Consider the following 11,988-nt stretch of genomic DNA (forward strand, 5'->3'; position numbering starts at 1 on the left):
AGACAGCCTACTTAAAAAGCCCACTTAACTGTAGAAAAATTTTTGGCATCACGGTTATATTTTTAGCACTTTTGAATGCCATCCAGATTTTCTTCCTGAGCCACAAGAAAGTCTTGCATTGTCTTCGCACTTTCCAGCTTCCTAGTTACATGTGCAGATAAGTATCCTATCCCCAGTTCCACAAATTGGACTGTACACTCAGAGTTCCATGAGTTGAAAAAAAATATCAAGGAGGGTCTAAGTTTGTTAGTAGGGCAAGCCAAATACTTTCAATTTGTCTCTGGCAAAAGTTGCACTTTACAAGAGAGTTTGGACTCTTTTGAAATATACCAAACAGTTGGGAAATGTGGGGCATTTATACATTGTTCACTGTATAATTGTCTCAGTGCATTCGCCCACATCTATAGCAAAAGCCTTCACAAAAGACACTCAGTATCTTGCTAATGATCTGAAACAATTTAAGGTAAGTAAAGACAACAAAAAAGGAAGCAAAAGCTTAGCAATACAAAGGAAGGAAACTTACAAACATCAAGTCATAATGCACAACTATATTGCTCCTCTCTCACTATTGTTACTTTATTCTCTTCAGGTGTTAAAAAATGAAGCTACTGTACATAATTCCCAAGATACCACAGATTCCCTACATTGATGAATAAATTATATGCCATTAAGACTTTTAGCAACCACATAGAGTAGATAGATTTTATCCAGGCAATCTGCCCCAATCTGGTCTTCCAGGACTTGTAAACCCTTCATCACTATGAGTCCTTCCCCCTTGCTGCTAATAATCTTATTTTCTTCTACTTTCCCCAGCTTTCAAAACCTCCAGAGAACTAGATTTTCATATAATGTGTCCAAAGCGGGATAATCTGAGCTTGGTCATTTATGCTTCAAGAGAGAATTCTGGGTTTATTTCTTTGTTTTCTTTGGTGGCTGTAGTATTCTCAGGAATCTTCTCTAACATCAAAGTTCAAAAGCATTAATACTCTTTCTTTACTGCTTCTTCAAGTTGAACTTTTGCTTCCAATAGAATGTTACAGAGAAAATCATGGCTTAAAGAGGCTCAATTTTAACCCCCAGCTGCAGGCAACTTTGTCCATGCCTCTCAGGTGAGGCCTTTAGAAGGAGAAGTATATAACAACCATTATTTTATGGAAAGGTATTCTGATTATCAATTATGTTACTAAGTTTTTTTTCATAGTGATGCTAACATGTGGATCTTTTCTGCATTTCCTTGCTGCCATTTAATAAATATGTGGATGTTTGCCATTTGTATAGGTAGGCAGGCAAACATACGATGCCATGTGGTACATAATGCCATTACCATTATAACTGAATCTTATATTACTCCAAGATACCATAGATAGCATCTTATTTTATTCCATTAGCATTAGAAGCTGGAACAGAGATATAAAACTTCTGCGCCTCTCCAAATCACTGGCATTAAGGCAATGCATGTGATTATGCTGACTCAGGCAAAAACTCTCAGCTGATTTAAGATGTTCTCATGTCACTGCAGCACTATTCCAGCGCCCATAAAATTTACCCAGGTAATATATCAAGTTTAATTATAGATGCTAGTCCCCAAATCTAATTTTTGGACTCAGAACAGAGTGAGCCTATAGACTCAGAAACTGGGAAACAAGAAGTCAAAAAGCAGCATTGTATCAGAATACTAGGCTTTGTACTCCCTAGACTGACCTGCTACTGTGAAATTCTATAATCAGTCAAAATAACATTCAATATCCCCTTATTAAAATGCTTGAAATAAGGGGGTTAGGAATTAAATAATACAGGCCATCCCTGGGAGTAAGACATAGAACAAATAAACTAAATCAAGACATTGGAAGACCTACAGTGTAAAAGGGATGCCTAAATATAGCTTTGACATATTTGCTCTTGTGTAATAGTGCTGGATTAAGCCCAATGGTTGGCCTTCACAGCTGCTACTGAACAGGTGTAAGAGGGACTTTGTGAACATAGTTGATGCAAGTTCTATTTGGGAGCCTAGCAGAAATTCATTGAGTTGGCCTGAGATCATTTGTAGCCTGAAATGCCTGCTCCTAAAGGGACTAGATTGCCCTTTGAACAGCAACAGCTTTTTCCACTTTGGACAATTAATTATATAAGCCTGAATATTTCTGCAAAGTTTCTATTTTATTTTTTTATTGGTATGAACCCTATCCTTTATAACAGGTCATAAATGAAAATGTTTACCTTCCTAATCCTAGAAGTCATTATTAAAATCAATGCTTGCATATACAATAAAACTGTTCAGAGGTACTGAAACAGGACCTCTAAGGTTGTCTTCTTTCTTCACTATAGAGTATATAGGTAGGAGTACTTAAGAAAATCTAACTCCAAAGAGAGATCATGCCTTGCAAACAGATCTTAAGGAATCGATGTCTATACTTAACTACAATAATGTAACCTTGCCAAATATGTATGATGATATCATAACATCAAAAGCAAAAGTACATGTGAAATCTTCATTAGAGATGAACAACCTCTCTAGTGGAGATGACAAGAGAAAGAAAATGATTGAAGACATCAGAACTGAAGAAGCTTCTTGGATGAGAAGCAAAACATCTTCAAAGAAAAACAAAGTCCAGTTGCCTTTTAAGAAAGCACCTTTGGGACTCCGCAAAGGAAGATCGCCCTCAGATATATAGATTCCACCTCTGGCATCTTCCTTTATGCTGGGGGCGGGGGGGGGGGTTCCTGCTCTTTGATGGAGGCAGGGAGGTGCTGATCTAAGTGATAGAACAAACAACCCACGCAAATGCTACATCTTCGAGCATTAATTTGTATTAAAAATGTTACTAAAGCATATTAAATCTATCAGAGACAACCAGGCCTTTTCAGGAAGGTGATCCCCATTCAAAACATTTGCGTTCTTCTCGAGGCGACTAAATGCAAGGACTCCGAAGGGCAACCAACCGCACCCTCTAGGCCGCCTTATCCCCTCCCTGCGTTTCCAGGGAAACTCGTTGCCAGGCAACGGCAGGTAGCTTTGGGCTGAGTGACGGTTTGCGCATCAGCGCTTGACTGTGAGGAGTTGCGCGTGGGCGGACGCGAACAAGATGAGAGCCGGATTTCACTCTCGTGAGTTTGACCCGGCGCCGCCTGGTGGGTGAAAAAGCGGGCGGGAGAGGGATTCCTTTCGCTCCAAACGCAGGGCCTCGTTTCATACCCCGGAGGCTGTTTGCAGGGACTCTGGGGGCTGACCAAGAAGAATCAGCCCACTCTTCGGGAAGGAGAGGAGCTCGTGCTGTCCGGAAAGACGCTAGGTTTGGGGAGCCCAAATCCAGGGGCTCCAAGTGAGCAGGCTTCTTCTCCAGGTGCAGTTGCTACAAATGTGCTTCAGAGGTGATGGGCAGGGCAAGTGTATTTCTATCCATCATGGGAGACAGGATCATGCTTGCCCTCTGTGGGATGGTATATGGATATTTTCCATTTTTAAAGTCATCATACAGTTTGTGTGGATAATCTGCAATTAGATTCAGAGTCCGAAGCTGGTGGAAACTTAAACATTCAAGTCATAAACAAAGAACTAAAACTATTAAGATAGTATATTGTATTATGTGTGGCTCATTTCATTTAATATTCCTATATATTTGTGCAAAAGCACCCCAAAAGGACTTACTTTTGCAATAATGTCTGCTTTTGAATATTCAGAAATATTGTGCACTGGAGAAATCTCTAAATTAACAGTAAGGTCCGTTTTATTTATATATGAACTGATGCAATCTTTCAAGCCCAAGCAAGGTATGAAAGCAACACCTGCACCTGATGCAATAACAGCAACACTTAATAGCAGAAAAATGTTACAAAACAGTATTTGAAAAAATTATAACGAATATAGCATTCCTGGCCTTGATATAACCATCTTTTTACCAGCTTCCAAAGGGTCTGGACTCTGGAGACTGAAAACTTCACTGGCCTTGGGATTGTTCCAGAAAAGGAGATTTCCCACTGAGAATGCCAGCTTTTCATAATTTAATGAACACTGTCCCTGCTATTGATATTTTTTTTTGTATGTTAACAGTAGCATGTCATTATTGAAATGCATTTTTCGTCTCCACTTTTCAGAAAAGGAGACAAAACAAATTCAGGCATATCTTAGTTTATAAAATCTTTTGGGCAGGATGAGTGTTGCAGGCTTCCCTCAGCAGCATGATGGCTTAGTGGTTGAAGACATTTGCCTCCCACTTGGAAGGTTGAGAGTTCAATTCTAGATAGTGGCAGAAGTTTCTCTTAGGGACACAAAGATAAAATATCAAACGCCTCATTAGCACCAAGAAGGGCATATGGCCAATAAAAAGTTATCTGGCCAATAAATGACTCTATCCCAAATTACAGGATGAGAAAAAGAAAAAGTGATACTTGCTCCCCGCAACTGCTTTTCTTTGGCTGTTGAATGATGTCATGTCTTACTGTTGCTCTATTGATATTTGGGAGGCCAAGCTAGCAGCTTTTCAGGAGCTCTGCATCCATCATCTAGGACAGTGTGTTTTTCAAATGTAGCCTCTTTAAGATGTGTGGATATCAACTCCCGGAATTGTCCAGGCAGCTGGAAAATTCCGAGAGTGGAAGTCCACACTTTTTAAAGTTGTCAAATTTGAAAAAAAACCTGACCTAATACATGCTGCATTCAGATATGAGGGCGTAGCCTTTTTTGGCCTTCTGCATCATATTTTGGCATGTGTAACATTGGTTAATTTAAGCCTTGGTTAATCAATCATTTTGTGTTTATGCAACAATAAGCTAACCACACAGAGTAGATTCAATGTAGAGATATTGAATGTCATTTGAGTATTATGCAAAAACAGCAATCAGGATATAGGCTGCAAGGAAATACTACAATAAAAGGAACTGTAAGTAGCTGATCTGACTGGATATGTGTAGAAAGCTAGATTTAGATTGGGTTAGCATAAAAGATTGTTCTGCCCCTGAATGGTATCTGTAATTGAAATACCTACAGAAAGTGTGTGATTTTTGGTGCCTCTACCTAAATGGCTGTTTCAGGAAATAATCTAAAAACACGAGAATAGAGACTTAACTTGTAGGAGGACTTTTTAAAAATATATTATCACTCAATAAAGCTTATCCCTCAAAGCAGCAAGTTGCCCAACTCTAGCCAAAGTGGTATTGTAGTTTGTCCATCCAACACATATATGATGTCTATGAAGAGATGGCAAGTTTAAGCCACATGCTTCTGCTTGACATTTATAACTCCCAATATTAGCCTTACAGTACCAGTGTAACGTATTAATTCAAAGATATTTCATTCAAAAGAATTTGAACTATATAGGACGGATCCCAGATCTTGGGAACTATTTTTAATGTGCATTTAGCAAACAAAAGTGTAAGTACTAAATTTTGTACACTGAACTGAAATCTTAACGTTCCTTGCAGGCTTTATGCCTAATATCTAAATTCTCCAAACATTACATATGCAGGATTTGTTGTTTTGATTTTTAGAAATATTTACTTCAGGAAGAGATGGTCAGCTCCAACCACAATCAACACTAGAAGTAAGCTTACCTCTTTGGAATAGTAAGACTATGTTTTTCTGAATTTTCCTAATCTTGTAACTATCAAATATGCTGGATTACAATTCGTATATGTTGTTGGTTTGTTTCATATAATTTGGCCATGTTCTCTGGGAATTATGGGGCATGAAATCAACATAATTAGACCACAAAATAGGAAATAACAAAATAATAACTAAGATACACTTCATGGTGTTTGTGGTGGTGGTGGTTTTTATTCTTATTATTTTGTTTGGTATGTTCTGCTCCTCTTTTTTAATAACTTTTTAGAAGAAAGGCAATTCATATCTAGCAAAAATAAAATTAAAGTAGCCTGATTTGAAGACAAAAGTTATAAAATAATTCACAGGTTAGAACTTAATAAATTGGCAGCTCTTTTATGCATGTGTATATTCTGATTGCAGAGGAATGAAATATACTTTGTGTTCTTACTCCAGATAAATTATTTGAATACCTATATATAGACTAGAAAAGTTTGAGGAAGTTGCTTTGATATTGATAGATGGCAATGTGATTTATAACACACACATACATATATATACTTTCCTTTTTTGCAGATAGATACCCCCTCCCTACCACAAACACACACACACAAATTATTCTCTTTACTTTTTTCTATCTGCAATCTAAATCAGGTAAATCTCATTGAGCTCAGTGGAAGGTGCATAGGAGTCTTTAGAACAAAAATGAAATATGCTGTGTCAATTCACTGTCTTCTTGAGAACTAGAACTAAACAGAATTACAGGTTTTCTGTAAGGAAAGAGGATAAGACACTCCCAGCTGAATATTACCTATTTTTACAACTTGTAGATCTTACAACAGCAACTGGAATCATTTCAAACTCTTCAACAGCAAACTTTAGAGAATGTTAGCATGGTAAGAGTGCTTCATAAATACTCATGAAATAAGGAAAGAATATGTGATAATTTATTTTTAATAAGTGAATTTAAAAAATAAACGTAATCAATTTCATTTATACACTTCAATACAGGGTGAGAAATCCCAAGAATTCTTCTAAATTGTTACGTTCTTGTACTATACTTGGAGTCCCCTTTCCCCTGCTTTCTTCCATTGCAAATTCAATCTTTTTTTCTTAAGTTAATTACACAGGAGGGAGGGGAATCACAGGCTTCCTCATTTTGTGATAAATGTCTCCAAAGTGGATTGGCCATACTAGGTTATACTGAGAGGAAGTCAAATATGTGCCTAAAACATTAATGAAAGGTAACACTGAAAAGATATGGAAAAAAGTTCACTGTTCTTTTTTTCCTAATACAGTACCCTGATTTTTGTTTTCTTATATCAAATACATTGGTAAATCGACTAGTTTCTAACTATTCCTGTTTTACTTCATCATATCAATCAGTCAGATTCCTATATATAAAGCCCACAAGCAGATCATGAGCATAATTTATCACAGCTTTCTCTATATTATTTTGTTTTCTCAAGACTCTTCTAATACACATCTAGCATTGATCTGCCCATTTCTAAATAAGGAGTAACCCACAGCCCAATAGCCTGAAGCAGATGGCAAAAGAAAATGGAATTCAAAACATGTAAAGCATTTGAAAGAGGAGCCAGGCCAGGTCTGCTAATTCGAAAAAGCAAAAAAGGGGGTAAAAAGTTATTCTTCTCAAAGTATTAAATTTATCATCTTGTCCTAGAAGAGCAGAGCAGTTCCTTCAAAGGCTTTCCCCCAGCAGGTTGTACATGCACATATACAGTTACTAGTGGTCCCACCAGGGCTGTTCTCTATTTCCATCAATTTGCACTCCTATCAAGTGTAGTTATTACAGAAAAACAGAAGTGCAGAAGCTACAAAAAAGTGTGGTTTTATTCAGGGTTTTATATGTTATGGGTATTGTCAGACATATCAGATTGTACATAGACTATATTGTGTAGCCAGAAATATCATTACTGTCCATTTAAAGTAAAAAGTAAAAAGTAAAATTTACTTTTTAATTGGCAGGGTTAAACAAAAATGTATATCACAAATGTTCATTTGTGTTTATTCAGGTTCAAACTGAAATTCATGATATTCTTAATAAAAATCTAACTGATATGAAAAGTCCAGACAATTTACTTTTTCCCACCACATCTATCAACATTACTACGGTATGCTCCTTTTTTTCTTACTAGTAAATACTTTCTGTATTAAAAGCTGTTTACTGTTGTTCTGGGAAAACTAAGAATCAAACTTTTTTTATTGGAATCATTCATCCATCACTTTTAATCAAACAAGCTTTTGTATGTAGAATGTAGTTTTATATAATACATTGTAGCATAATGTTTTGGATTGTCCTGAACAATCCAATTTTTTTTCACGCTGCAGTTGTGACAGCCTAATAATTACAAAGGTTAATGTGCTGGTCATTATTTTTGTGGTTAATTTGTCCCTTTAAATCACTATTACTACAATGAACCCTGAGAATAATACAAAATGATTACTATTATAGGTGCTACCACCTGATACCTTCCTGGAATAATGGTAAGGCCCAGTCAGAGGTTGCTTGGTCAAAAATATGTTATTCTGTTAAATCTCAGCAGGTGTTAGTGTGCATAATAACTGAAGAAAAAACTTCTGGGAATCCATGTGAGCCACTTGTTTTAAGGAAAAAATGCATATGTAAAAAACAAGGGGGAAAGTAAGCAAACTGAGTGAAGACCAGTTCTTCCAAGAATTAAAAAAAACACTCTAATCATATTTTGTGATACAATGATCACTAACTATTTTGGGAGAAAAACCTAGCTGATTCAGCCTTTTCCCTAACTGTTAGACATCAGGAAAAATGATATAACAGTAAGAGCAGTTCACCAATAAAACAATCTGCCTCAAAATTATGTTTAACAAAGTATAGTACTTGGGTTGTACTCTGTACTTAAAAAACTAGAGAAAAGCACCATAATTTAAAATAGTTTAAAGTATTATTAGTAAGTATACAGATAATTGGAAAAAGACATAACCCTTATATTTTTATGTATTTTTTCAAGGGGAGAAATTTTTAAATTTTTAAAGGTTTTAAAAGCAGCTATTGTTTCCAACCTATCAGCATTACTAAGCCTTGTTTCTGAAATACTGAATAATCTTCAGATGTGCTACTTTTCCCTTTGTTTCAGCCAAGAGAATATCAAGAAGCTCTTTATTTTAAGAAGCAGCTTCATCCTGATAAGAAATCTGATACCAGTCATGGTTCAGAAAGTAACTTCAGCTCTGAATTTAAAAACAGGATTCTAAACAAATACAAAGCCACTGGAATATCAGAAAACCATACCCAAGAATCTAGGAACAAACCTGTTCCCTCTTTAAATAACGATGATGACATTAAGAATTTTTCCAACAGCACTTTTTCTCCATCATACATTGGTTTGGGCTCAGAAAATATGACACATCTTAGATTATTAAAAAATCACAATGAACACAAACCCTCCACAGTATTCCATAACTATGAAGGGGAAGAATCTTTTTCAGACAATCTAAGTCCTTTCAAAGATTTAAAAGAGGAAGATAAAAAGGCTACTAGACATGAATTGTCACATATCCTTGAACTTCAGAACTCTAACAGTGTTTGTGGCAAAGACAATGATTCTGGTTATTTATCAGAACAGGATTTAATAGAAAAAATAGTAGATATGTCAAATTATGATTTCAAATTGAGGTTTTCAGAACTGGAAGCTTCAACAGATGAGTTTCAAACAGTCACTTCCTCATCTTCAGAAAATTATCAAAGTACACTGAAAACAACACGCAGGGACAAATGTAAGAATAAAGAACATCTCATGAAAGATAGTGCGATTGATAAATTGCAGATAAATCTGTTCTCCAAAGTGCTTAAAAAAAATGAAACACAGCTGCTTAAGTCAAATCAAGAGTTCCAAAACTATGTGGACCTGGAATTCTCTAATATAAATTCTGTACCTGATGATTATGCTGAAAGCCGTAGACTTTTGCACTTGCCATTGGGAGAGTCTGACCAGGGTCAGAAAAAAGAGATGATTCTACACGAAGACACGAAGACTCAAATGAAACCTCTTGCTGATGTTATACAGTGTCTGACAGAGCAAAATTCAAAATACCAAAATCAAATTAAGGAATTGCATGATGAGAATAATAACCTTCAGGGGAAATTAGTTAAATCAGATGGCGACAGCAAGGAATGCCTGAAAGAATTAAAGCGATTACTGAAGAAATGCAAAGAACTTCAACAGCAAAAGTTAGCACTGGAAGAAAAGCAGGATCAGCTATATGATCAAAATCAGCGCATAATGAGAGATGTAAATTATTTTCAGAAGAAAGATCAAAAAGCTCAGGAAAGTTTGGCTCTTTTCTCAAAAGAAAAAAGCAATCTCATTGCAACCTTAGGATCTTTGGAAAATAAAGTTTTAGTACTTCAAGAAGAAAAAAAGACATTAGGGGATGAAGTATGCCAACTTAAAGAAGAAAAACAATTGTTAGGAAAAGAGCTTGGAGAAAAACAGAACGAGATACAAAAATTGAAAGAAAATGAGAGGATTGCAGTATCAGATATGGAGGCTGTTCTTAGGATGTTGCAGTCATTTAAAGATGAAAAACTAAATTCTGATAAAACATTACATGTGGCACTGAGTTCTCAAAAAGTGCTGGAGAAAGAACTTCAGGATGCCCAGACAGACAGAGCTCAAGTTGAGGAAAAGCTTCTAACTGAACGTAAAAATGCAAAAATAGAAAGTGGAGTTTTGAAAACTACTTTATCCAATACTGAAAGAGAATGTGACCGCCTAAGAATCATGATAACTACCATTACAGAAGACAACAAACTTCTCAAGAAGCAGCTGAATGAATTTAAAGAGGAAACCTATGAATGTAAGCATAAAATAAGACAACTGAGTGAAACGCTCTTACTAAAAGAAAATGTTACACGTTCTATAGAGAATGAAAGAGATGCACTGAGGTTTGAAGCGCAGCGTCTTCAAAAGAACAATGCTAATCTCAAAGAGCAAGTTACTACTTTGGCTAATGAACAGTATAAGCAAGAATGCAAGTCTAGAAGCCAAAAGAAAAATGATTTCTCTCTAGATTCTACTCAAATTTGTGAAGAAATATCTAGGTATCAACGTATTTCTTTAATGCGCGATCTACCAGGTAAGTTTTGCTATCTGATATATATTTTAAGAGCCCTCATAACACAGTGGTTAAAGTGCAGTATTTCAGGCAAACTCTGCCCACAGCTCTGCCCTGACAGAGCTCAAGGTTGAATCAGCCTTCCATTCTTCAGAGGTCTGGAAAATGAGGACCCAGATTCTTGGAGGCAATATGCTGACATTGCAAATCGCCCAGAGATTGCTGTAAAGCACTATGGGCTGATATATAAGCTTAAGTGCTATTGCTAAAAATCTATTTTAAGTTAAATTCTTAGTTAAATTAAGTTGAATAATTAATTAGTTTGATTTACTAATTAAATGATTAATTTAATAATACTTAATTTAATAAACAAGTAAATTGTTCTGTGAAAAATACAATACTTAAACAATAATTGTGAAGAAACCAGTGCCAATATTAATACATCAAGCTGAAGGGGCTCAGCATCATATTCAGCAGAGCCTTTTCCATTCATATGCATACAAATGCTTATCCCTTTTCTGTTCTGATGTACACACGCAAATCAAGGTGAATTGGCCATGACCTTTAGTGGGAGATTTAGCCAGATACTACTCCCTTTTAGCCAGGCAGAAAGATGAGTTGGAAGGCTTTATGGACTTTCTATCTGCAAACTCTCAAACTTATTTTTTGTGTATGTCCAATATTGAGAATTGAGTACATTCATATTGACCTTTTTTTCCCTAATTTAAAATGAGGCATTTTAAATTAGGGAAGTGAAGTTTTCACAAAGTAATCAATATTTTGTAAGAGATTTCTAAAGCTCTAGTTCTACTTAATTTTACAGTCTGACAAAGAAAGAGTTTTAGATGACCTACTGAAGTAAATGTGGAATAGGCCATGTATTTTAATTATTAGAAAGCATATGTTTGGAAATGAACAAGCATTCAGACAACATTTTAGCACTTTTAATGTATAGATTTGTTGCTATCACTAATTGCCTCCTTTGATTTTGTTTGTAAAGAAAACTGTCTTTTTTTCTAGGCAGCTCCAGGCAAACTCCATCAATCAATTCTTCAAAGACACTATAATAAAACATCTTTGAAACTTGTTTAAAACTCTTATCTAATTACTACCACTTTTTAAGCTTTATAGTAACTTTTAAAATAATATTCCAGAGGTAATCAGTGTCTCTGTGTGAGTGTGTGTGTGTGTGTATACATTATATATATATGTATGTATGTATGTATGTATGTAGGTCTAGGTGTGTTCGGGTCTTTTCCCATGTAAGATTAAGAGTATCTTGGCAACGTTTCTGTGAGGTCCCACTCGCCATCCTCAGGTTGGTGCTTTTGGCT

The 11,988-nt window shown here is 35.8% G+C and overlaps 1 protein-coding gene across 2 annotated transcripts; it reads left to right on the top strand.

Annotated features, from left to right (window-relative positions):
- The first annotated feature begins 3,050 nt into the window (after nt 1-3,050).
- Nucleotides 3,051-11,250, top strand: CCDC110 (coiled-coil domain containing 110). Of its 2 annotated transcripts, XM_087936306.1 has the most exons (5): nt 3,051-3,105; nt 5,485-5,537; nt 6,367-6,432; nt 7,573-7,671; nt 8,674-11,250. In XM_087936306.1, the coding sequence occupies exons 1-5, from the start codon at nt 3,084-3,086 to the stop codon at nt 10,786-10,788; spliced, it is 2,355 nt and encodes a 784-aa protein (XP_087792432.1). In that variant the 5' UTR covers nt 3,051-3,083; the 3' UTR covers nt 10,789-11,250. The 2 variants fall into 2 exon arrangements, with proteins under 2 accessions (XP_087792432.1, XP_087792433.1); XM_087936307.1 differs by lacking the exons at nt 3,051-3,105; nt 5,485-5,537; nt 6,367-6,432 and adding an exon at nt 7,064-7,172.
- The last annotated feature ends 738 nt before the right edge of the window (nt 11,251-11,988 follow it).

This window comes from Pseudonaja textilis, chromosome 6 (assembly GCF_049901715.1).
Source record: "Pseudonaja textilis isolate UNSWEBS1 chromosome 6, rPseTex1.2, whole genome shotgun sequence".
NCBI classification, from domain to species: domain Eukaryota; kingdom Metazoa; phylum Chordata; class Lepidosauria; order Squamata; family Elapidae; genus Pseudonaja; species Pseudonaja textilis.